We start from the raw sequence: 27,337 nt of genomic DNA, 5'->3' as shown, positions 1-27,337 counted from the left end.
GGATAAAGAAGCCAAAGCAAATAGTGGCTACTTCCATTACCGTGTGCCAGTGTTTCCTGTCAGGTCTTCTCGTCGGTCAGACGTGGAGGTCCATACCTGGGGAAGGGAGGAAGGAGCTGTGCAGCGTGAGAAAAGACTCTTGTTGCCAAGAGGATTTGGAGAAGGTGAAGCTTCATGTATGGTTTATGAGACTGGCTTGTTTTTTAGCTAGGTTTTTATCATTGCGTTGGAGCGATATGCCTTATCTGACTGACTTCAGGTGGAGCTTTCATTTTGGCATGTTAGGATGCATATATAAGAAACTCTGTATTCTCCATTGATCAGTACATATTCTACAGACTTACAGCAGCTGTGTTTCTCCTCTTTGGCTTTTAGGAATTTGAGCTGCTGCTTTTTTTTTTTTTTTTTTAATAACTTTCTCAGCCTTTACAACACTTTACTGGTGACTAGAAATATTGGTAAAGTGCAAGCTGCTCAGTGTACATCTAGGTATTTTTGTGTCACCAGCTGGATCTGTTTTTTCTTCTTTAACTGTTGACTTTTTTTCCTCTGCAAGTCTGTAATGGATGACTGGTCTGGAAAGCAGAACTCTGCAAGAAAAACAGTGTTTGAGGAGGAAAACATAATACCTTGGCAAGTTCAGTTAAGATGAGGCTCGCTGGATAGGTTTGGCTTCTGGTTTACTGTCTTAAGAACATTTTAACAGAATGACATCTGTTTGAGAACAAAATTTTGTTCAGGACTAACTTTCAGAGCTTGAAACCAATTACTTCTGGGAGCTTGGTGTAACTCCGTGTCAGAGAAAGCCCAAAAGAGGCACCTCCTGTAATGCCCACAAACCTTACTGCTTCATGTTACATGTGATTTGATATAATGGTAGGCTGCCGCTGGTTCCCCTCGGCTCTGCCTGCCCCTGGCGATGTGCTCATCCTGCTTGCCTTGCCTCCAGCATGGCAAGTGAGGGAGCCCAGTTCATGGATTTGTTGTCCATCGTGGCTGTGTACCACTAGATCCAGCACTGAGGCAAGGGAGAAGCTCTATCGTGAGCAGTAGTAAACGAGAAGGATCTCTCTCTGCCCCAGCACTCTGCTGCAAGGCTGGGGGGGAGACATGGTAAGACTGCAGTACGAGCTGCTTGAAACGGTATTTGTTTATAGTACCCGTTGTTTTGAATGGAAGAAGGCAGAGTTCCTTGGCATTTGACTTTGGGTGTACATTGAAGCCCAAGTTTGACTCCAAAAGGCTAGTAAACATGATGGGAATGAAAAATTCATTCTCTGTCTTGCTGTTCGTTTGAGGTTACAGAAGTTACTGTGTCTCAGCCTGCTCCATTACAGGAGGGGTTTCCGCTGGTGCTGTGATTGATGTTTGACAGTGTGATGGTATCTTTCGAAGGAATGTTAACAGTCCCAGTAGGAATGATAATTTTGTTTGATAATGACCAGATGTGGAAACTGTTTCGTGCTGGTGACATGCCAGCAGTCTCTCTTTTTATGCATAGATTTTCTAGAATTGGAAATTACAGCATCGTTCTGCACTAGTATAAGAACACAAATAGAGCTTTTCACATAAAGCAAAGCTGTGTCTGGAAGTTCATATTAACAATTTCTTGGAGTTAGGTAAAAACATGTCTCATTATGCTCCGTTTCCTTCTGGATATATGGACTTTGTTTCTAAAAGCAGCAAAATGACTTCTGGCATAATTTATAATAATTATAATACTAAATTACAAATTATTTATCATAATAACTATTAGGATCTGAAATTATTCAGAATTATAACAAATTTAAAATCTTGCTTGGAATATGATGCAACATAATTTTGTTCCTTGAGCAAGAACTTCGGGGTTGTTTTGATCTTATGTTTGTTGCATGCTGTATGCATGTGGATTTATTTAGAAAGCCTTCGTTTAAGGCTGCCTCTGTTTCAGAGAGCTCACTGTTAGAAGGCACCTGTTTAATTAGCTAAATCTACATTTGGGAAAAGGAACAGGCAAGAGTTCAATAAGTAAAGCAGACACCATTTGGACAAATGAGAAAGAGATCCAAATAACTGAGTCCTTAAGCAATTAATAACAGCTGGAAGAAACTTGTATATAGAAATTTCAGACTTGAAGCTCTACAGCACCTGAGAGCCTTGCCTGGGAGCATGAAAGGTTTTGCCTTCTGCAGCTGGAGGGAAGCATAGCTGGAGCTCCTTCCAGATGGACCCACACCCACTCTCAGATTTCTTAAAGCTCACGTCTCAGTGTTAGGAGGCTTATAGCACATTTCTTTTGATGTATACCCTCCCCCTGCTTCCCTTTTTTTTTTTTTTTTTCTCTTCAATGTAAAATTCCCCAAAGAGCCTCTGTAGACATGTCAGGAGGTTTGTAACATTGTTAGGATACAATTTATTCTAAGTTTTATTTTATTAAATATATGAAGGAGTCGTTTAACTTCCTTCTAATTGCATTTTCTATTAGCAAAAAAATTTTCTGGATGTGTTCATCTGAAAATATTAAGGAGAGTTTTGTTTTCCCCTCAGGTTGAGGTAGTTCTTAGCTTAACCCCACCAATTTCTGTCTCTCCTTTTTTTTTTTTTTTTTTTTTTTTTAATTTGACTTAGTCTGTTTTCATTCTGAGACAATGCTCTTCTGAAGGTAGGAGAATCAGATGCAGGTTTTAGCTACAGTCAAGGTAAAGTTCTGTTTACCTAAAAGTAGACTTTAAGTTAATAAATTCAGTAGTTCATCATGCCTGCAGTACAGAGTTCATGGAGGAGTCTCTTGTTGTGTCTGTTCCCCATGGAGAACAACATAAGGATTTCTTCAAGTAATCTTGTTGTATAGCAATCTTGTCTGCAATGCATTCTTGTCCATTACTTGATAATAACAATTAAAACTTTTTTTTTTTTTTTTTCATACGAGGGTGTTGGATAAAGAGGCCTGAAATCTGTTTTGGTTTTTAGTAATGGAAGTGATTCATTTGTTGAGGAAAAGGAAGGAATGTCTGAAGATGAAGTGACTGTATGAGGTGAGACCCAAGGTACCAAGGTACATCTACATTCCCTCTGGCCGGGAGCAGTTGCCTGGGGAAGAGCGCAGGGTTGGGCCACGATGTGCTGAATAGTTTCCTGATCTCAGGCTGATAAGCTTCATGAGTCAAATGTGGTTTTGTATTAGCTATCAATCAAGTTTTTTTCCATGAGTTTTCTGAACCCTATTTGAACTTAACTAGCTTCTGTTATCTGTGATATCAGAGGAAGAAAGTGGCTTTAGTTTTTATCATGTTGCATGAGTAATTTTTTTTTGCTTTAGATTTTTTTGTCAACTTGGCTCAATTTGTGTGGGGAGAGGCAGTGAACAGTCATTTCCTATTCACTTTCTCTCTGCCTCTCAAGATTTTATAGATCTCCACTGTCTGTTTTCCCTACGGAAGAGTTCTGGTATGTTCAGATGCTTTCCATATGGAACGCATTTTGTGTTTTTGATCACCCTCACTGCTCTTGTTTTACCTTTTCCAGAACAGAAGAATAGCAAACAACCCCACAGCATCAACAACAAAAAACCTGAACAGTTCTTCCTGAATTTTTCACGATATAATTTTCCTAGCATTTTCAGGTTTTAATGTTACGGAGATTGCTTTTTCTGTTGGCTGTTCCACAGTTGGAACACAGAGCAACATGTCCATGACAGAGAATAGTGAAATTAAGTTGTCAGTAATTTTACATTTCTTAAAGCGGGCAATTGATTTGTTGTAAGACTCCATGCAGGATTTCAACATATTTTGCTTCAAGTTCACTGTAGAGGAGAAATGCTTCAGCTTTTCTTTTGTCTTTTACTAAGCATTCCCTCTAAAAGCAGCTTAGAAATAGGATTTCATTGTATTTTGATTGGACTCTGCTGTAAATTTATTTTTGTCCATTTGAAAGAGAGTAATTAAAAGATAAAACATCCTGGCTAGTGTTTGTTAATTGTTTGTAATGCTTCTTTCAATACAATTATAAAGTTTGTCATTGTAGCCTGTGGAGATGGTCAGTTCTCTGCATCCCTACTGACAGAATACTGTGAGTCTAGAAATGGTGTGTCATCTTCTTCTATAATTAATTGCTTATGCTTGGATGGTGATGAATAACCTAGTAGTGGTAGACCACAGAGTACCAAGTGATTACTTCAGAAAAAAGAAAAACAGACTTAGCATATGCCTCTGCATGCATGTGTTACCTAATGCCTATCATTACATACAACATTTTAGGAAATAAGAGAGTAATAACTTGAAATAATGCAGCTGTTGAATAGCTTGTTATGTTATGATAGTTTTTGACAATTATGTTTCTGAAAAGGAAATGGAGGTTAGCATACATGTTCATTACTCACAGCTTCCTCAATGGCTGGATTTTTAATGCCAAAGATGTTTTCCAGTCTACTTTGAAGAAAAAAAAATTCACATTTTAACAAACTCTATACTGGAAAAATGAAATTGAAGCTGAATACAGTATATACTCATGCCATACATCGTAAAGGAGGATATTGTTGAAACATTCGTCATAGCTTATCTTTCCAATTCAATAAAAGGGCTACAAAGAAATAGCAAGACTGGAGTTTGCTCATCAACTTATGTCCTGCCTAACACTGTGAAATTGTGTGTTGGCAGAAGAGCAAGCATTGGTGATGACAGGATGAGTTATTATGCTTGTAGGCAGAACTTAAGCAGCCAAGTCAAGTGTTGAAGACTTGATCTTTACGTGTACTCCAGAAATGTAAAAGTGAGCAAAACCGAAGAACAATGCTAAGAATCCCTTGGTAAGAATCCTAAACTGAAGCAAAAAATAGCAAAATAAGCTAATAATACAGAATTAATAATCAGACTGATGTAACTCAGCAGCATTTCTTTCCTTCACCCTTCTTCATGTCCTAATATTTGATTGCTTCAAAAGGTACAAGCAAAGCTAAAAGGACAAATCAAAGATCTTCCTCAGTTTAAGTCAGTGTTTTGTTATTCTCAGATAAAATCATAAATCACTCCTGAAGGAAATAAAGTAGTATCTTTCCTTCCTTCCTTCTTTCCTGATGTCCACAAAGGACAATAAGAAAACACTCCTGAATACCAAATACAAGTAAGATTGGAGACAGGAAAAAAATAACACTTTTCAAAGCAAAATCTAATATAGTAGCTTGAGAAAGACTCAGAAGCAGCTCTATTTTCTTAATCTATTTCTCTAAGAATAAATTCAAATACTGGCTTTTTTGAAATCTTGGGTTGTATACTTCCTCCCTCCCTTGGAGGGGGATTCTTGGTATTCCTTGATGTTTATTTCAAAATGGGCGGAAAAATGTGTGAATCTCAATTCCAGAAATGCTTCCAATTCTCTGTGAAGTAGTATTTTCATCATGTGAAGAAACAAAGCAAGTGGTTATTATGTTAAAAGACAAAATCGGCACGACTTCAGTGGAGTTTTGAACTTATGACCCATGTACTGCATTGCCCTAACTTACCCTAGATTTTGCTGTATTTGTGCCATCTTATGTGACCAAAATAATAACATGGAAACTTGGGGTCAGACCCAAGTGAAGTGATGGTACTGACCAAAATAAGGAGTCCAAGCGCTGATGGATGTGCCTGTGTTACCTGGCACACTGCTTTCAGATATATTGAGGAGGTGCTGGCTGTTTCACTATGCTTTATTCTTCTTGCTCATCATTAGCATTATTAATTTTTAAGTGTTCATAGTTTATGATCTGTGTATCCAAAATGGCCTTGTGCCCAGCAGATGAGTTTTCAAGGTTTGTAATGTAGACCTTTATACTACGGTGTGTGTGATGAAAGCTTTCTGCCAACATCAGACCGGGCACAGGGGTCCTCAGCTTGCTGACACCATGAAACGAGGCTATTGGAGGGTCACTAATCTAACGTGTAGTAAGATTAACTGGTCAGAGAATGTGCTGTACCTTCCGTTTGCTGTATCGGCTTACTTTCCTCACAATGTACAATATAGAGACATCTGTTGGGAACAAAAGAGGAAAGATGAAGGCAAAAAAAGAGCATAGTTTATGTAAGTAGGAGCACGTGCAAAAATATTTATTGTTTATCCTACAAATGGATTCCTTCTCTCTCTTCTATTCTATCCTAAGCTTTATGTGGTTAAAAATTACATAAATTTATTTGGGTAGATTTCTCATCATGATGTAAACCATTAATGAATTAGTTCCAGATATTCCTTTTAAAGTCTGACCATTTGCTGAACGCATAGAAGAATGTTATTATCTGAAAGAGGTAGCAGGCAGATAAATTTGGTATGCATGCAACTTCCAGTGATGTCCTTTAAAGCAAAGGCATAATAGCAGCTGCTGTGCAGGCGGTGCATGTTGCCAGTGGAATTTATTTCTGACCAACTGTGTACTCTTCGTCTCCAAATGCTCTGTCTGTCTTGAACAATTGCAGTGTGTAAAAAGAAAAAGTAGTGGGGGGGCAATTATAAGGAGGAGGACTATAGGAGTGAGATAAACATAAATACAGTTTTTACTCATGATCAAGGAAGTATTTGAATCTAAATTTTAGGAGTTGAAAAATTAGCTAATTATAGATTTCCGTTTTTTTTTTTTTTTATTGTATGAATGACAAAATACTGTTAATATGGTGTTTTTCAGAGGGCTTAGATTTGAAGTAGATATAAATGCAAATTATAGCGGCTTTTGATGGCACAAATGCTTTAAGTTACTTTGAAAATGTATTTTGCAAGTATATTACTTGGCAAGTATGTGGGTTTTATTTGTATGAAGTATGAGTACAAAAACCCCATCAACTTGTTTGGAGAAGGCTTTCTTAATTATTTGACAAACAGTTACACTTCAACCCTAGATTTCATTTTTTATGTATATTGAAAATAATCAGATTTTCGAAATGTGAGTAATTTGTAGGTGTTTAGAAATATCAAGTACAGCCTTTCGCAGAATAGGATATAAAATGTATTTAATTTCTTTGGTTTTTCTAATCTGGATATGCAAGACACTTAGAAAAGCACCTCTTGGCTGGTGGTGTTGGGTTTTAGTGGTTTTGTTTTGTTTTGTTTTTTCAATTGGTGCGTATTAAAGCGTGCTATATCTGTTCTGAAAGAGCATCATAGGCTACCTAGGAAGATTATTTTTTTTTCTCTTACTTCCTAATAGCTGTTTTCAGTGTTTTGGATATTGATATAGTCTTGGCAGCAGCTACAGATGAGAAGTGCATTAAGTCATCTGGTTGGGGTCAGTGTTGCGAGAAGATTGTTTCTTGCTGTGTATTAATAGGATCTTCTGTCAGCTAGCAGGCAGGAGCTTTTGAGTAACTTGATATTGAAAATATTTCTTCTCAATCATGCCCAAAAAGGTAGGTCTAACCTACCTAATCAAATTGCTCATCAGGAATTCTAAAAGCTTGTCCGTATATGATTATATATTTTATATATCTTTTCCAAGCTTTTCCGGCATGTAAGTCCAAATTCACTCGAGACCTGCTTTTGGTCTGGTCAGGTGCATCTCTGTCCATGCCTCCCTGGGATCCCCCAGGTGATATGCAAGATGACAGTGAGAACATAAGTGAGACATGCTTCACTGGTATTTCCCAAGATGTTTTTTCCTCCCCTCTGAAGAGTTGGATTACCCCCGTGAGGAAGCTCTTTACTAAGTGTGCTCTCTCTTTGATTTTCAGGCCAGAGCCTCAACAGAAAGCTCCCTCTGCACCTCCACCTCCACCCCCACCCCCACCTCCGCCCCTGCCGGAGCCCACCCCGCCAGAGCCAGAGGAGGAGATTTTAGGGTCCGACGATGAGGAGCAAGAGGATCCTGCAGATTACTGTAAAGGTGTGTGCAGTTCAGCAGTGTTGATGAGGGTAAACATTGCCATGCAAGTCTTAACTTTGTTTCTTGGGAGGTTTTTAAAGACCTGCTCTTTAATTACGGAATTTGTTTATACAAGAATTATGAACAACTGCTCATTTCAGGTTCAGATGCACAACTGTCTTCAGCTTGACTTTTTCACTTAGCCATAGCTTATTTATACATTTTACAATAAAGATACAAATATTGCATCCCTGTTTTCTTCCTGATGTTGTAATTGTAAGAATAGAGAAGAAACTTTTCTGATGGATGTTAGTTGTAAGAGAAACAAAAACACCCAAATGAAAACAAACAACCCCTCCCATACTCCAAAAGGTTCTAAAATGCCTTGTTGCCTTTAACATCAACTACATTTATTTTTAATCTATATCTTTTTTCCCTCTTCTCTCACCTGCACCAGCCCGAGATGTCACATGCTTTTTTACATGCTGTCTTTCACAGCCATCAGCATTGTCTGAGGCTCTCTATACATTTGTTTTAGCTCTTGATTGCCTTAATTTTTTTAGTTGCTTATATTCATGTTTTTAATATTATTAAATGCGTAAAAACATGCCTGCAGTACAACAATGTCAATACTTAAGTTTGTTTTAGTGTCACTGCTAAAGTTGCAAGTCTGTTCCCATTAGGGGAAAATGTATACTCTATATGAAAAATCATAAGTAACAGGTCTATCAACTTTGAGTTATCTATCGTACTAGATTTCAAGGATATGAATTTACTTTAGGAAACATTGAAGTTTTATTACTTCAGATTAATGTTTTTGAACAGCCAAAAAGCAGTGTGTGCACATTGACTATATCTGGTATTTTATATTCCTCATACCAAGAAACACTTGCTGTGTCAAATATGATGATGTCTTCTTAATCAGAAGTTTCTGTGTAAGCCTGGAGGTGTGCTATTTTAAGAATCCCCTCTCCCAGCCTTGAACAAGTCCTTTTGTATTTTCAGATTTAACAATTGAAAGCAACTAGTGTAAGAAGTTTTATTAATATGTGATATTTCAAATGCTTAAGTGGCTTCCAGGTATGAATAGTGAAAACCAAATAGTAAACTAAAATTAAATGTTGTTGTCTGCAGCAGGCAAAAGAAGAATGTTGCTAAAGCGTTTTTTGGTTGGTTTTTTTTTTTTTTTTTAGTATTTCCGTTATAACACATTTGTTCCTTAAGATAACTCTTTTGGTATCTGTAACATCTTCCATAAGTGAGTAAGGATTTGTTGTTTAAACATCTGTTTACCGGTAAACATCTCTATTTCTTTGAGATTAAGCATTTCAAGGCCCTCACTTAATTCTTCCTTGAAATAAGGGCTGCATTTAATTTCAAACAATCCATTGTTGTCTGTGTTCCAGTATCTCTTGCAAAATGGCACCATCTGGAAAAGCTAGATCACAAAACAAAACAAAAAGAATAGTCTAAGTTTACAGCCTGCTTATAATTTACCTGTTTAACTAGAGTCTCTGTGACTATAGCAGGTCAGTAGTGAGATCTGTGTGCTTTTAAAATGGATTACATGTTACACTAAGAATACTAGCAAATTTCTTGAAAAAGTAAAAGGAATTTCTGTATGCTTAAAGGTTCTTCTGAAACCTTCTGGTCTTGAAGCTCTGAATTGATGGACATAGCTTTGGTTCATTTGAATGTCATAATCATTATTTGTTTCTGCGAGAACAGTGCTTTAGGTGCTCCAGTAGATGATGCACATATTTTCTGACTGTAATTCCCTATAAGACCGATGAGTACATTTTCTTCGTTTAGTGTGCTGGGGTTGAAGTGAAGGGAAGGTCACCATGTTGTATAAGAATCTGAATCGAATGGCCAGATTGGGATGATCTGGAGCCATACAGACGTTCTGTTTGTTCATTTTGTATTCATTATGGGTAATAAATAAGTTATTTGCTAAAGAATTGCAGAGATGAATTTTAGATACATTATTTCAATTTTTTTGAGATGTATTTTATTAGTTTGATATGTTTTTCTGTTTTGCGTAACCTTACCTTTGTTTACAGAGTGGAAGATAAATATTTGGAAATTATCATTTATTACTGGAGTGCCTCTTTTATTCCTAATTTTATCTCCAAAATGGCAATCGCCCAGGATTATTGAGTGAGGCACAGAGCACACTTCATCTGTTCTCAACTCCAGTCTGAAATTTCATAGGAGGCCAATTTTGATGAGGGAGTATATAATTAATTTTTTTAATGATTCAACATTTTAACTGTTAACTGTAATTCCTATTGCCAGGGTATTTTTGTTACTAATTTTTTTTTAAATTTATTATTTTTAAGGATATATTACTATGTGCTGGGCTCACATCTTCACTGCATTACATGGTGGTTAGTAAATAGTCATAATAGTATTTTTAATCAAGAAATGAGATTAGTTTGAATTAGCACCTGATGTGAAAGAGACAACTAACAGCAATTGGTGTAACGCAGACTAACCTCTGTTCCCCGGGGGCTTCCTCCGGGGCCTGTTTAAACCTGTGAAATGACTTCTGTTGTTGTCACTGAAATTTACATTAAATGCTTTTCAGATCCTTATTTGTTTAAGGAATGGAAATATCAAAAGTCCAACAAAGTGATTTTTCAAGGGGTACTTAGACAATGACGCTATTTTTTCTTTCTTTCTGAAAAGCCTTGAAACACTTTGAGATTTTTTCAAGAGCCTGTAGTGTCATGGATGTAATTGGAATTCTTTGCTTCTCTGATCATCTTCTTTGCCCCCTGGAGATGTCTCCCATTCATCCAGTTCACAAAGGGAATAATTCCCTATACAAACATAGAACTAGCCAGCTACAATTACCAATAGATTCAGGAGACATTTAGGAATAATGATCTCATTTTTCTGACCCTCCTTCTTGAGTGCATGTAGCTAGCTAGCTAGCTGTGAGAGAGACTTTTTTTCTGTGTGCTGCAGTAAATAGCACAACAGGTTTTTTTTGTTACATTATCAGCAGTGCCACTTATACATTGTATATTTTCAAATACCAATATTGTTTTTCCAAAAGTACATCATTTTTTTCAACCTGCTGATTTTGCATAGATGCTTTCTTGTTACTACTATTTATAAATGCTTTCTGTAACATTAAGAACTTCAATAATTACATTCATTGTAGGATTACGCAGGTTTTTAAAATGCATTTAACTAAGTGTGTTGCTACCTGGTTTTCCACAACCTGTAAATGACTATGTCGCTGACATGAACAATCAGGGAGTAATGTGTACAGTAACTGATTATTTCCAAAACTGCTCCTGTTGTGGCTTAGGACAGTAGAAAGTATCTTGTGAAGAAGAATATGCTACTGCTGTTGGTATCTGTAACATATGCTAGTGTGTTGCTATAATTAGTTAGGACAGTGCTGTAGTGACCAAAATAACATGGCTTTTACATATATAGTATTGTTATTCTTGCAATGCATAGATTTTTACTAAAATAACTTATCAACCCCCAGTTTATTAACTTGACTTCGGTGTCTTTGACTGATTTCCTCTGTAGGGTATTTTCTCTCCTGTCTGTGATGGGAAGAAACTGTCCCAAGTTTTTGATTATTTTTGACCCTTTGAAGCACAAGTATGCCAGAAGCTATCTGCAGAGAGGCAGACTTACAAGGCACTTGTTTACCTAAACTGTTCTTAGAAACCTATGTTTACCTGCATTTAAATTCTTCATCATTGACTGTTATGTTGTTAATATGTCAAAAAAAGCAAATATTTTTAATGCAAAAAAAATTACCTCTGGACCTTGTTTTATATACTTGAGGGCCCACAGACACCCTTCCGGCAGTGCAAACAGCTGCATGAATTGTGAGTGTTTTTATATATATCTGAAGCCGTATAACTGTTAAGAAATGATTTAATAGGACTAGATATTTAGGAAAATTGTAAAATGGTCCAGAAGTTTTTGTATTGTTGAATTTTAAAATCTGTTTTGCAAACCACAGAGAGGTGTTAAAACTATGTGTTACATATTTTTCATTTTTTTTTAATTATTTCTGTTTGCAAAAGGAATAGCGATTATACAGAAAACAACGTTTCATACTTTTCACTGTTTCATGTAATGATACCTGCAGAACAAAACTCAGAAGAAAGGATACTGTGATAGTGAATTATGTGGAAGTGTTTTACATAATTTGTGCTGTCAGGTCAGCAGACAATTCATTACAGAAATGCAAACTTTTTCAGTAATGGAAGAGTAAAATTACTGTATGTTCTCTCAGTGTTCCTCTCACTTCGATCACTTCATCATTCTAGATAAAGTTTTATGGAAAGAATATAGCAAAGTAATTTTTTTTTTTTTTTTCCCCATAGAATCACAGAGTGGTTTAGGTTGGAAGGGACCTTGAAGATCATCAAGTTCCAACCCCCCTGCCATAGACAGGGACACCTCCTACTAGACCAGGTTGCTCCAAGCCCCATCCAGCCTGGCCTTGAACACCTCCAGGGATGGAGCTTCCTCAGCTTCTCTGGGCAACCCGTTACAGTGTCTCACCACCCTCAGAGGGAAAAATTTATTCCTAATACCTAATCTAAATCTACCCTCTTCCAGTTTGAAGATATTCCCCCTCGTCCTATCACTACACGCCCTTGTAAAAAGTCCCTCCCCAGCTCTCCTGTAGGCCCCCACTGGAACCTGTAAGGTCTCCCTGGAGCCTTCTCTTCTCCAGGCTGAACAACCCCAACCCTCTCAGCCTGTCTTCATAGGAGAGGTGCTTCAGCTGTCTGATCATCTTTGTGGTCTTCCTCTGGACCCACTCCAACAGATCCATGTCCTTCTTATGCTGAGGGCTCCAGAGCTGGATGCAGTACTCCAGGCAGGGTTTCAAGAGACCAGAGCAGAGGGGCCGAACTGCCTCCCTCAACCTGCTGGCCACGCTTCTTTTGGTGCAGCCCAGGATGCAGTTGGCTTTCTGGGCTGCAAGCGTACATCGCCAACTCATGTTGAGTTTCTTGTCAGACAACACCCCCAGGTCCTCCTCCTCAGGGCTGCTCTCGATCCATTCTCCGTTAAACCTGTATTTGTGCTTGGGATTGCCCCGACCCACATGCAGGACCTTGCACTTGGCCTTGTTGAACCGCATGAGGTTGGCTTGGGCCCACCTCTCCAGCCTGTCCAGGTCCCTCTGGATGGCATCCCTCCCCTCCAGAGTGTCTTCCTTGCCAAACAGCTTGGTATCATCGGCAAACTTGCTGAGGGTGCACTCAACCCCACTGTCCATGTCGCCGACAGAGATGTTGAACAGTACAGGTCCCAGTACCAACCCCTGAGGAACGCCAGTTGTCACTGACCACCACTTGGACATTGAGCCATTGACCGCAACTCGTCCAGCCAGTGTGATCGTCCAGCCAGTTCTTTATCTACCGAGTGGTCCATTTGTCGAATCCATGTCTCTTCAATTTAGAGACCAGGATATCGTGTGGGACAGTGTCAAATGCTTTGCACAAGTCCAGGTAGATTACATCTTACTGCAAGGGTAGTTAAATTGAGAATTAAATTAAAACTTAGTTTTATTATTTAATGTTTCTATCAGTGTGGATTTGTATATGTGGGTTTGTTTGGCAAAATTTCTATAATAATGAAGCTGCAATAGGCTTGGGCTTCGTATGTGGGTGATACTGTTTATTTTTGCAAATGAAGTGGACAGCATAATAGTCAATGCTCTCAGTAAGTCCGTGTGTGTCCCCTGTTCCGTGTGTGTCCCCTGTTTTCCTGGAGTGTAAATCCGGTTGGGTGTTCCAAAAATGATCTGATTTTTCCTTTGAAAAGTAAGGAGTTCCCACTTGGCAATGTTGCTTGTTTTTACTGAGGTTGACACAAATGAGCAGTGGAAACGGAGGTGTCTTTTTAGGTTTACTAGGTGAGTTGTCATGGCAGCTTTTCAGGAACATTTCCTTCCCCGTGATGGGGCAGAGGGTAGGTCTTCCCCCAAGGGGGGAGTCCTGGGACTCAGTCCTAGCCTGGGTCTGTAGGTCTCAGTCCTCCTGTAATGACCTGTACTGCTCTTCTTTTAGGGCCTTCTTTTTCCTTTGCTCTTTTTTTAACTGAAAATGTTGATGTCTGTATACCTAATGATTTGTAAACTGAAATACTGTGTGTGATAGTAAGTCCACAATTTTCACGCATTAAAAGTTAAAAGGTTGTTCTCGTATCTGAGCCTTCACAGATAAGAGATGGAACTTCAGCACCTTACTGCTAAGCTGGGAGAGCCGAGACTGTACGCTGTGTGTCCGTCCATGCTACCTGTGCACTGATGAACACAGAATCATTTCTTGACCCTCTGCGGTGGTATAAACCGGGAGGCAGGTGGGCAGGGAGGTGGCAGGTGGAGTCAGCGCTGCTTAGCCAAGACTTGGGCTGCCCATCTGAAATGGTTTGTTGCTGTTGCTTGGTTCAGGCCGGCCTCTGCCAAAATGAATACTTGTGGGTGCTGCTTCACCCGTGCTCTGGCCCGAGCTGTTTGGGTCTCTGCCAGCGGTGTTACGTGCAGGAGCCTGGGCAGCTGCGGCCACGTCGGACGGGCCAGCTTTTGGTTGAGGCCGTGAGCAAACCAGCGAGTGTCTGCTCTCTGCTAAGCTCAAAGTTACACCTTAACATACAAATAGCGAACCTCTGTGTGTTTTAGAGTTTCAGTTTAGACATACCAACATCTAAAGGGATACATTATTTAAGCTTTATTGTTCTGTTGACTCTGTAATCTTTATAGTTCTGTTACGCGATTGTGTTAAATTTACTAATCTGTTCTTGAAGCATTTGAGAAAATTTCACAAACTCTTGAACTTCTGTTAAGGCAAAAGATGTTAGTAGCAAAGAAAGGATATAGGCATATCCAGATTTGATGTTGCTATTCCATAGATAAGGAGATAAGAGAGAAGTCCCTGTTTTAAATCCAAGGAATTAAGTTATAATTTCACATTGTTGTCTTAACTGGGCACCAGTTCTAACAAGATTTTCAGGGGATTTCAAAACAAATATAGCAGCTTAGAGAAAGTAGTCTGAGGTTTTCCTAATTTTAAGTGGAATAGTCAGTAACTGAGGATCCTGCCAAAGGACAGTTGGGTGTGACATTATGAAGGACCAGAAAGAGCCGAAGAGGTGATTACTTGACAGCTGCTCTGAGTCTGCTGCTGGTGATGTCCTGGAGAGTTGCATGGTGCAGCTTTATTATTTTTTTGCAATTTAGGCAAAATTCGGGATGTTATTATTAGTGTATTCAGGTCTGAATAATAATCTTGTGTGATTGTTGTTTTCCCTGTGTTTGACTGGGAGGAAGAACGCCTCTTAAAATACAAAGGAAGTAAAAAGCTTCATTACACCTCCTCACACTGCCTAGAAACCTGAGCTCCAGCCTGCTCTGTCCTGTTGGCCTTTCTGCCTAATGGGGCTTTTGAGGATCTGTCTAGTGGTATAAGTTAGGACTGGGCAGACTTTGGTAATTAAAAAGCAGTTCAGACAAAGCCCATAGCTGCCTGCTCTCTCTTCTTCCTCACTGTAAAAACCTCAGACATGAGAAAAATACGTTGCTGCTGTGGGTCAGGAGCCAAGCAGAAGAGCATCAATGAAGTCTGCATTGTTCTTAACATTTTCTCAGGAAGTATTTTATTGCTACCTTTATTAGTGGAAAGCAAATGAGAATTAAAACAATCTCTGTTGAGCTTCTGCAGTCATCCAAAATATGTTGACAGGAGGAGCTTCAAATATGATAAAGAAGTAATGTAGATCTTTCCTGTACTCTCTGTGAAGTGGAAGATAAGCCTGAGGAAACAGAGAACAGATGGTAATATTATCACAAATAAAAGCCATAAGAGAGAAGGGTGAATAAACTCTACAGTAGTTACAGGACATGAGTTTTTTCCCTCCAGGCCAAGTAAGGCAGAATTTTTAACATTAGAGTAAAATGTTCTTTAGATTTCATATTTATAGTACAAGACAATTTGAAGAGGAACATTTATACTGCAAGAATTACTTGAAAACCTGGGAATTATTGGTTGTTTTCTGAATATTCTCTTTCTACTCGTTTTTTCATGAAAGGAGGCTATCATCCAGTGAAAATTGGTGATCTTTTCAATGGCCGGTATCATGTTATTAGAAAGTTAGGATGGGGACACTTCTCTACGGTCTGGCTATGCTGGGATATGCAGTAAGAAAACTATTTATTTCCATTCACTTTTCTCTTAAGATGTTACTTTGTTTTGTTTGCAATAACCTTTGGTTTACAAGCATGACTAATTTATGTAAAAGTTTGCTATCTTCTTATGCAGAAAGATGTCTGTAGTCTTATTTTGCTGTTGCTTAAGAGTGTAGTTTATAAAAGCTCTTAGAAATAAGTGTAATTCTATTTTCTTTGACAAATTAGTTTTGCTTATTGAATTTGCATGTTCTTAAACATATGAGAGTAAGCTAATGTTTTTAGTTCTGTTGTATCTTTAATGAAAAAACATAGTTATACCTTGATTGAATGATAAAACATGTAACCGAATTCCTCTTCTAAAGATATTGGCATCAAGGAGACAAAATATTCAGTTAGTCAGACTGTTAACAGAGTATTGTTAAAAGTTGTTTTAAAGTATAATCTCAGTGTTTTCTGTCAGAATAAATTAAGTTATAAAATATTCAGTTTATACTTCCCAACCTTCAAAGTATGTCTATTTTAGCTCAGAGCATGTGTTGAATATGTTTTGGTTCTTTTCAAGGGGGAAAAGGTTTGTTGCAATGAAAGTTGTAAAAAGTGCCCAGCATTATACAGAGACAGCCTTGGATGAAATAAAGTTGCTCAAATGTGTAAGTATCACTTGTGCAGCACAGGGCTCAATACCAATAATAATAGTAATAATGAATTTAAAAAATCTAGCGGGATATTTTTTTAAGCTTTTTTTACGTATTTTTTTCTAAATGGCTGGCTTATTATGTATTACCATGATTTCTGAAGCTCAAAAATACTGTTCAACCGCATGTGGAAAGCTAACTAAATAGTACTCATTTTGAAGTGTTTTGGTTGGTTTTTTTTTTCCTAAAATGTCGGTGTTTACATTCTTGGTTTAGGTTCGTGAAAGTGACCCTAATGATCCCAACAAGGATATGGTTGTACAGCTAATTGATGACTTCAAAATTTCTGGAATGAATGGAATTCGTATCCTTTTGAAAACATGGCATCTTCATTAAAAATGAATTACTGAGATAAGTAAGCATTTAGTTCTGGCTTTTTTCTAGTTAGTCTTACTTTAAATTTGTAATGCAGAAACACCATATATATATATATAGATGCAAAAAGTAGTCCAATGTGTAATGCAGTCACTGGAGCAAAAGTAGCTTAGCTTTTCTAAACACAATGCAAAATAAAAAAAAGTAAACTCTCGTGTATCCTGTCATGGTCTGCTAGAACTAGAGATGGCTTACTGGAGTTTTACTGAAAAGATTTGTAATAACTGAGGCTTACAGGAAGTATGGTTTGCTCTAGACTAGTAAAGAGAAAGAATGTGTCAGTGTCATGAAGAAGCTTTTTTCTGTTTTCTTGTGGGAAGTGTGAAGGCATAGAGATTCTTTTCTTGTTTATGTGATCTTCTTTTGGCCAGGTGTTAACCTCTTTTGTGGCAAAGGATTTAAAGCTTTACCTTTGAATGCTTCCTTTAAAAAAAAAAAAAGAGACAAAGTAAAATATGACTGAATATTGTTCTCAGGGAAAGTTTTTGGTCTATGAATATATTTGATTTTAGAGTTGAGCTAAAGTGAGTTATCCTTGCTAATTATATTAGATGTTTTAGCAGCTTATTATATTACTGTGCTTTCATTTACTGTTACAGCTGGTATTTATGTGTATGCTTGTTGTGTCTTGGAGCCTTAATAGCAGACCTCATTGTTCATGGTGTCATACTACCAAACAAAGAGACAGTTACTGCTCTAGAGAGCTTAACACTCAGTTGATTTTGGTGATGTGCCTTCCGTCTTCAGCAGATCAGGTTAAGATGCTGTTCACCAACTCTCGTCCTCCAGGAGAGGAGTCTTGGAGGTGACTATTGGTAAATCTGAATGCCCACTAGAAAGCATCCTTTCAGGGAGAAGAGTGCAAGAATTTTCGACCCATCCATCTGTCTCTTGACACTAGTTATGAAGCCTTTGGGTCTGTGATAATTGAGAATAAGAGTGTGGGGACAAGTATTCTCTCTTGCAGAATGGGGTCTTAACTGCTTTCTTTCCCTCTGTTGCATTTCGGGTTTGTTTCCTGGTTGCTTTGGTAGTCATCTAGCATGATAGAAAGTTGCTTAAATGTGGGTGAGGTTAGTACAGTCTGCTTTTTTCCTAGGTTTTATCATCAAATTGAAATGAATTAAGATAAACCATACAGTTGCCAGTAGTCATTTCAACCTGAATATAAATGGTTTGTGATCAAGGAAACTGCTTAACACAGTGAGGCAAAGAACTCTGGTTAGGGTTTCTTGGTGCTGCTGTTGTGCTTCAAAAAATAGGTTTTAATTTATGAACTGAGATGCTTATTAAGTATTTTATGAATATCTATTGTCTAACTATGTTCACAAAAAATAATGCAACCAAAGCACTTCAGGTCTTCAGCGGACAGCTGTACAATTGAAGAAAACTAAAGTCATTTTTAGAAATCAGAAATTTTGACTTACTGTTTTCATTGTAAAACACTACCGTGAAATAGGAAATAAGAAAATGTATTCATAACTATACATAGAAATAACTCTTACCTGTTTAACAGAGCAGTTTCCCCAATAACGTTCTTAAATTACTGCTAAGATCCACATGTATATATACATCTATATTAAAGGTGAGAGCCATTCCTGAGTGAAGAGTAAATTTTGTTAGTGATATTATTTTGAAAGCATATCCAAATTTTATATTTTTGTAATATAGCACTTAAGTTGATAAAGCCAAAAGAGATGTGTACTAGTGAAAAATAAGGGTTCAGATAGCTTTGTGTTAGCAGATTAAAACTGGACAGCTGATACTGATTTACTCTATTTCAGATTTACCTCCATGTTGAAAATTCTGGCAGTACAGAAGTTGTTTTATATGGAAGGCAAATGTTCCTGCCTTACCGAGAAGTACATTTTTCAGAAAGGTGCAGTAAGACAGGAGGGGCTGATAACTGGACTCAAATTTAAATTACAGCTGGAAGTCTGTCCAAGTCGTAGCCACCAGTGAAAACATGATATCAAGTATCTTTTGCTTTGAGTTTTCGTGTGAACAGTTTGTGCATCCTGAGTTGCATTGTTTATTTGAGCAGTGGTTGGTTGCACTGATTATTTGATCAACTCCTTTTCATCTTCTAGGGAAAAAAAAATCTTTGGTGCAGGTTCTTTTGGGAGGGAGCAGGTAACTGATTTTAATGTTTTGCTGCTATTTGTTTCTGTTTTAAAAATGCCATATTAGTGCAACATTAATGTTATTGAGTTGAACAGCTTGAGAGAAATAACAGTAATTTGAAAGTTACCATGCTCTGCCATTTACAGCTTCTTTGGGCAAGTCACTAACTGTCTGTTCCTTGACTGTAATTTAAAATGACATATGCTTGATAGAGGCTTGATTATTGGTTACGGAATACATTTAAAAGTTAAAGCAAGACAGAAGAGAGGTGGGTGAATCCTTTGGATGGCTAATATCACAAAATGTCATGGAGCTTCCAAACAGGGAAATTTGTCAAGAACCATGTAGCACAGAGCTGGGAACGTGCAGAGCCATTGGCCTGTGGTGTGTCTCTGAAAACAGTCATCTTTCTCCTAGGAGCTGTGATAAATGTTTATATACAGAGGGATTTTAACAGTGTGTGTTATGCTACACTAGACTGATAATTTTTTACCTATTTGTGCTTTTTAAAAAGATTGCAATTATGATTTTTTCAGGAAATAACAGAATTCCCAAACTTGTGCACTTTGTGGTGTTTTCAGTAAGTGCAGATTATTATGTTTGTCTGCCTTGGATATTTATTAGAGCCTTAATAAATGTTTAGAGTGTAGCATTTTTTTAAAGAAAAGATTCAGATAGTCATGTAATGAAACAAGTGTTCAGAGAGACAAGTGAAAAAATAAAGAAGGAAACGTTCCTGACATAAATTTATTACAATTATTATAATGTCTGTTTATCTCCAGACAATATACAGCATGAATTAAATGCCATAGAGCCTAAATGCTGCCACTCCAGAAGCAATGGAGATATATCCAGAAGTGCTCTGTGTTGGTACCAGAGCTTTATTTCATTTAGCTTAACTAGTCTTTAATCCTCATCAGATTTCTAAATACTCCTGTAATGTGTGTGTAGATAGATAGTTACAGGTAAGATTTCAGTCAAGAAAGAGCATCTTTAACTACTTAAGCCTGTCAGCTGATTAATGTTACGCTTACTCTCGCTTTTGCTGCTCTGCTCAGTTTTCCCTTTTTGACATTCCCCAAACTGCTTCGAAGAGTGTTTCATAAGAGGAATATCTGCTGGGTGGGCTTCAGGTTTATTTTTGCTGGAGGACTTTTCGGACATACTCATCTGTCAGGATGTTGGTGCTGTAGGAAGATCCTGGGGCTTGCAAGGCTGGGTTCCTAATAGTTAATGCCCAGCTTTTCCCAAACACTTCGTTGTGGGCAGTCTGGCTTACAGTTAACATTTTTGAGGTCAGGATAGTAAATAAGACAACAGTCACGTTTTCGCATACCTATTCCAAACGCTGAGCCTCCTGTATGTTTTCTCCCTGTCCCAGTTGCTCCCCCAGTACTGAGCATACCTTGATTTTGTCCGAGTCCTCCCAGCAAAATGTTGCAGTCTCTTTTTTCAGGTAGATATCACTTCTCTTTCTTGTGGCTTTCCCTCTATTTGTCTGTCTCTGCCATTCCTCCTTGCATCTTCCTTCTGGGTGTCCTCCCCTTGCCTTTCAGCTATTCACTTCCCTACTCCCCCTTCTCTTCTGCTTACTGGCAAGGCTTAGCAATTCTGTAAGTGCAAGGAATGGCAGGAATGTGCATTGGAGAGTCTGCAGCAGCAGTGGTCTGAAGGACTGTGGGTGGGTGTCCTAAATTTCATTTCTGAGTGCTGCAGTGTCTTGCCTTTCTGAAATCTATGTTGCAGTAGCATTGCAACTTCACTGTGTGGGCTAAGTCAATAAGCCCTGCAGAGCTAATGTGCTGTGCTCATCCTTTTTGATGGCTGTGTGCTTTACTAGTGACTTCTGTTCCTTGGGTGTTTGTGTGATAAGGTAACCAAGACTGTCTCCTCTTCTGAGTGGAACAGAGTTTTAAAATATTCTGAGCAGACTTGATTGTTATGATTGAGAAATGATTCTTTGCTGTCTCCTAATACAGGAATTAAGGAACACGAGGTGAGATGAACAGGTAGCACCAACCAAAATGTTGCCATTCTTCACAGTGTGCTTTGACCCATCTTGAGACCTTTTAACTTTGGTCTAACTCCAGCATAGGAGATGTAGATTTTAAAACTTCAGTTAGCTTCATGCATATGTGTAGGTACTTGAGAAGGATGTAAATAATAGACCAACAAAGTAAGTCTCATTTTGACACAAGTCAAGACAGTGACTTTAAGATCATTGCCAAGACTCTAGTTAATAAAACTTAGAGAAGTTAGGTAAGATTTCTCCCCTAACAGTGTAGTTCCCTGTGAATGGTCTCTGAAATACAGTCTCACTTCATCCGTTGAGATTTTCCTGCAGTATCCATCAATTAATTCATATTCTGGTATTTGTATTACATTATTCTTCGCAAGGTTATAGGATCACGTAGTTAAGCTTTTAACATTCCTTCTGATTTCCAGGGACGTTAAGGTCTTTCCCGGCTCCAATTTGAGGATTAACTCAATACAGTCAAATTGTATAATTTCTTGCCGGAATGTTGTGGGTTATAAAAATTACAATTAGCTTGAATATCTGAGTATTTTCTCAATAGAAAGATAACCGACGCAGGTGTTAACTGTAGAATCTCTAACTTAGGAAGCCCTTGAACTACAAATCGCTGGAAGTTCCTGCATCTTGTTTTTTCCTAATACTCTTTCCTGATCATCTACTGTTGGCCTCTGTTGGTGGCCGATAGTAGATACTGGGACAAATTAAACTTTTTGGCATTGTGTTTTAGCATGTTGCTTCTGAGTTCCACATTTTCTTTGTTCCTGAGTTCTTCAGTGATTGCCATTATTCTCTGCAGGTAAAACTGTAGGTGGTAAGAGATCCATTGTCTTACTACTTTAGTCTTTGTTGTCAAGTGATTCTTAATTGAGCCTAATCAAAAAGATGTTTAGTATGGTTCCTTTTCTAAAACACTGTTGCTTCAGTCTTTTGTTGTTAAAACCTTCTATTCATATAATTTTAAATTTATTAGAAAGTAGAGATAATAGGCCAAATCAGTACTTTGAATTGTTTCAAAGAAAAGAAAAAAGTTATTTTTTACAATTACCTATTTCATTGTTCAGCCTAATGCTGTTGTTAACATGTAGAAATAACTGACAAGATTTGCAAAATTAAAATGTTTTATTTTAGTTTGTTCTACATTTGTGCACTGTTCTTGTAGGTGTTTATATATAATTGAAATGTAGTACCAAAGCATACACCATGCTCTGCTCATTTTAGGGGGAACTGTTTTCCCTCTAAATAGGGTGATGACTGTTTTAGCCATTGTACAAACAAACATTTGCATTGATCTCATCAACAAGTTTATTTGGAAATTATCCTTAATTAGATTGCAGATGTCTGTATGGTCTTCGAAGTACTTGGACATCATCTCCTAAAATGGATAATCAAGTCCAATTATCAAGGCCTTCCCATCCGTTGTGTAAAAAGTATAATTCGCCAGGTAAGATTTCTTAATGTTTTAATTAGGTTTTTCCATCACTGTTAACAATTTGAAGGTTAAAATAATGATATTTCAACTGAACTCTTACTAATGAATACGTAAGATAAGATAATTGTACTGGTAACCCCCGGTGCGGGGTTGCAAGAGCATCTTTCTGGATAGCCACCATTTCTGCATGCTGGGTAGATTTTTGTTTGTTTGGGTTTGTTTTGGGGTGGTTTTATTTTTTTAAGTCAAGATTTTGCACTGATACGGGAGGTTCCTGAGTTGCTTTAGAAATTAAAAAGTTGAAGCAATGAGTCTTTTTCGTAGATGTAAGGATATTCGTATTCAGTTGCAGTTTTGGTTGAACGTGATGCTTCTTAATAAGATCTTCTGGAAAATAAACAGAAGGAACAGTAGGAAATAATATCTTATTATAATAAAACTGAAAAAATCTCACTCTGAAAAATATGTTCTAAAGGAAAAAGCTGTTCTTTGAAAATTGTGTTGTCTGTCTGTATTTAAGTTTTTGTAGAGTCAGAGGGCTAACAAGATGAAACAGTTCAGAACATTTCACTGGGACATGTTCTTTCAAAATATGTTCTTTTGCTATACTACAAAAATCAAATTGCTGAAAGGTGATTTTAAGGAGAAATAGTCTTTCAGCAAGGAAAAAAATCATATATATGTCTGATTTTGTATGTACTGTTAATCTGTGTGCAGTTAATACCTACAAATGACAAAGAAAGTATTTTGGCACTTAAATAACTTGTATTGGCTTTACCAATACTACATCGATTTTACTAATAAGTGGTCTGTTAAAGTAGTTACTTTCTTTGTAATTATTATTGTGTGTCAACTGGTGAATATCAACCTATCAACTCTTTAATCAGAATTAGTTAAATAACTGGTTGATGCAGTTGTTAGTATACAGTTGAAATTTTAGTTTCATTAATTTCTGTACAACTAGGTGGCTCAGATACTAGAAATGAGCTGTAGTATTGCAGGGCTCCAGCCAAACTGAGCTGCCTGCTAAGAAATGGGAATGTGTGTATCTGTATTATACATGCATATAAATATTCACTGTTTTCAATAAATGTTGTCATTTTTTTGGTTGGAATGTTTTCACTTTGGTTGCAGCGTTGTCCTGGAGTTTAACTGAAACCTGAGAAACTACAATGTAGTTTCTTGATACACCAGGTTTAATAGCAAAGCCAGGTCTAAGAGCTCCCTGCTGCAGTTTACTCTTACCTCTGTTACACTGCCCGTTTGCAGAAACAGGCTGTAAGCCAGACCACTGAGTGGATCCAAGCTGAAAACGACCCCTTTTTGGAAGGAAGGTGAGAACTTCCGAACCCAGTTTCATAGCACCTTTGCCAACAAGCTCCTGCAGCCTAGCAGAGGAGGACTTTCAGGTGGGGTCTTCAGGAATGGTGACCACAACCCAGTGACAAGAGGGGTCAACAAGGACCTGAAGGACAGACTTACGGGGGAGGCTCTCAGGGCTTTCTCTGATCATCACAACTGGGTGACCTGACACAAGTGGCATGTACAAATGCATACAGCATGGGGAACAAAGGACAGGAATTAGAAATCCATATGTGGCTGCAGAGGTATGACCTCAGTGGAAGTGCAGAGGTGTGGTGGGAAGCTCAGATGCCTGGTGAGCAGAAGTAGCTTGGTAAAGGCACTTCAGAAAGAATGGCCAGGGAAGGGGGATTGAACTTAAATGTTTGAATCTTTGCTGTAGAATGGGTTGGGGTCAGAGGGGAGACCAACAAGGCTGACATCACAGTATGTATCTGCTACAGGCTGCCAATGTCAGAAGTAGATAAGAAGGTTCTTATGGGGGACTTTTAGCCACCTTGATATCTGCTCTGATGGGGCACGTGCAATCAAGGAGATTTCTGGAGTGTGTTGAGGAAGGTTTCTCAGTATGGGGTGAGCTGTATCTCACCAAGGAGACAGGTCAGAGGTGCACCTTGCTGGACTGGTTATGAATATGGAAGAACTAGCTGAAAATCTGAAGATTGATGGCAGCCTTGGCATGAGGAGTCCTGGTAGACAAGCCGAATATGAGTCAGTGGTGGGCTCCTGTGATGGCGAAAGCTAACGATGTAGTAGGCCACATTAGCAAGAGTGTAGGCAGCAGAATGGGGGCTCTCTTTTAGCACTTCAGGGACTATAAAGTTTTGGGCTCCAAGTGCAGTATGTTGGCTTACTGAAGTGAGTGCAGTGGAAGGCCACCAAGAGGATGAGGGAGCTGCAACGTATGTTGTATGAGAGGTCTTGGGAGAACTGGTTTGTTCATTTTCAAGAAGAAAAGGCTAAAAAAGGGAGAAGCTTTTGATGTCTTCAGCGCAGATAGAGGAAATGGAGCTGGACTTCTCTTGTCGATACACAGAGATAGAACAAAAAGCAGTATACAGGAGTTGCAAACAGAAATTCTGGTAGTGAGGGTGGTCAGGCGCTGGAACGGGTTGTCTACAGTGTTAGACAGTGTTATGCAGTCTGCATCTTAGGAGATAGAAATAAACTGAGTAAAGGCTCTGAGCAGGTTGGTCTGATTTTGAGGTTAGATGCAACTTTGAATTCAGTATGACTTAGGGAGGGTTTGAATCACAAAATCTTCCAACATAAGTTACTCTCTGAAGGCAAGCAAAGGGAAAAATTCCAAGCAATTCAAGCAGTTGATACCTGAAAAAAGAGGATCAGGTTAGTCCTGAAAGATTAAAAAGGTTTAATTTCTGTGAGGTTGGAATGAACTGTTTGGACTAGTGAGAGTGGCATAGACTGGTAGGACTTCCAGGTTGTTCATCTCATTACAGATAATACAGATCCTTATTCTTTCTTCTACTCAGACAAAACTTGTGCCACACATGTTCTAAAAACTTATTTATGAAACTTCAATATGAAACAATTCAATTATTGCACTGGTGTTACTGTACAGCAAACCATTTTGTTTCAGAAAGTATTATAATTCCATGCTACAATTGAAAAGGAATTTTAGGCTATGATTTGGAAGATTAGTAAGAAATTTCATTTTGGATTTAAGCAGGTTTTTTTCCCCAGGGTAGAGTTATATGAACTGTCGTGCAAGAGAAGACCCTGCAGAATTAAAAAAAGGCCTAGTTGCTGCAGTTCCTTTTTTTTGCAGTGAAGATGATTGAAAGTGTCCATTTATTTAATTCTGGAATCCTTTCTTTGGGTTGTAAAATGTATAGCATCAGTCTCTTCTGAGAGGATGATGTTCTGAAATGGATGCTGAAATGAGCATCAATGAAAATTTTCACTTCTGTTTTCATCTACAGTATAGCAAATAATCTGTTTAATGGGTCAATATGATGTAGCTCCTTGAATGAAAAAGAAAGTGAATATTAATTAGAAACTGCAAATGATGAAAGGTTCTTGATGTGAAACTAACCATTTGACCTTTACAAGGGAAAAAAATACAGCCTTCTAATTCACATTTTTGATTATAGTAATGGGATCGGTAGTAAGTTTTCAGAGTCACATTACCCATTTCACTTTTTTCCTTTTTCATTGTACAAATAAATAAAAACTAGGAGTGTTTTCCCTGTTCTGCATCCTCTCAGGGCACGGTGCAAAGCACGTCCGTGTAGTATACATTTCCTTAATGGTTTAGTGGTATAATGTACTTCCAGTTTTTAGGATGAAGCAGCCTGATCCACACTGCAAGACCGCTAAGAACATTCTTTCTAATTATAAAATTCTAGCAGAATGGTCCTTGTGGTAACTTGTGGAACTGACTGGGATTATAAAAAGTACTCTGTTTTCTTTCTTTATTTTTTTTTTCCAAAAAAGATTCTTCACCCAAAGTAAAGACAAAGCTGTCACCCTAATGCTGTTACTTAAAAGAGGGAAAGGCTATCTTTTTAAAGTGGGAGGTACCAAATCTACTTTCACATTAATTTCACTGCTACACATTGCAGTGGAACAGATACTTTATTTACTTTATTTCTTCTGAATGTTTATGGCTTTCAATGTGCTGTGGAATCTTTTTTTTTTTTTTTTTTTTTGGCATTATATTTACAGACATTCAGTGATAATTTCTAAGATGGTCTGCAGTGTAGTGGGGGAGGGAAGAGACCATTACAATCTGTCTCCATGTTGCTATTGCTGTTAATGCCTCTTCTAAAATTTGAAGTCACTTAACCACTAACTACCTTCCCAGTATAAACCAATCTTTTTTAGCATTTCTTACTTTGACACATACTCTATGTTCTTTCATTTGCTTTGGCAAGTAGTCATGCATATTTTGGATCTACAGGAAAAAAATCCAGATTATCAAGAATGCACTGGTGCTGAGTCGTGCTCAAGTGAACATACGTTTTTTATATAGGCATATAAGGAAAGCTTTTCAGAAAGGTTGCTGTTCCATTCTAGCTCCAGAACTGGAGAAGGCAGAGCTGTGCATTTGAGGTGTTCGTAGGATACGTTAGTCTGAGTGTAAATACCGTATGCATGCTACTGCTCTTCTTCTCTTATCTGAGCTACCTTGTGTGCTGGAGAGATGTACTGGTTCTGGCACTAGCTCAGGACTGGGTGGTAGACTAATGTATTTGTATTCTGTTATTTTGAACCAACACATTTTGGTTTTGAAGTTCACCATAACTAGTTATGTCTTAAAGGATCCTGAGAGCAAGGAGCTTGCTAATTTATTTATAAAAATACCTAGAATGGC

At 37.9% G+C, this 27,337-nt stretch overlaps 1 protein-coding gene across 1 annotated transcript in view; it reads left to right on the top strand.

The window, feature by feature from the left end:
• The window catches only part of SRPK2 (SRSF protein kinase 2), a 99,605-nt gene that overhangs the window by 40,912 nt on the left and 31,356 nt on the right, over positions 1-27,337 (top strand). The window contains exons 2-6 of the mRNA XM_009883540.1: positions 7,668-7,819; positions 15,881-15,989; positions 16,543-16,630; positions 16,892-16,979; positions 22,544-22,650. Coding sequence (XP_009881842.1) covers positions 7,668-7,819; positions 15,881-15,989; positions 16,543-16,630; positions 16,892-16,979; positions 22,544-22,650 — 544 coding nt within the window. The remainder of the gene's footprint in view (positions 1-7,667; positions 7,820-15,880; positions 15,990-16,542; positions 16,631-16,891; positions 16,980-22,543; positions 22,651-27,337) is intronic.

Source organism: Charadrius vociferus, unplaced genomic scaffold (assembly GCF_000708025.1).
Source record: "Charadrius vociferus isolate BGI_N301 unplaced genomic scaffold, ASM70802v2 scaffold704, whole genome shotgun sequence".
Classification (NCBI taxonomy): domain Eukaryota; kingdom Metazoa; phylum Chordata; class Aves; order Charadriiformes; family Charadriidae; genus Charadrius; species Charadrius vociferus.
Note: the sequence above shows the minus strand (reverse complement) of the source record. Positions and strands in the feature narration are given on the sequence as shown.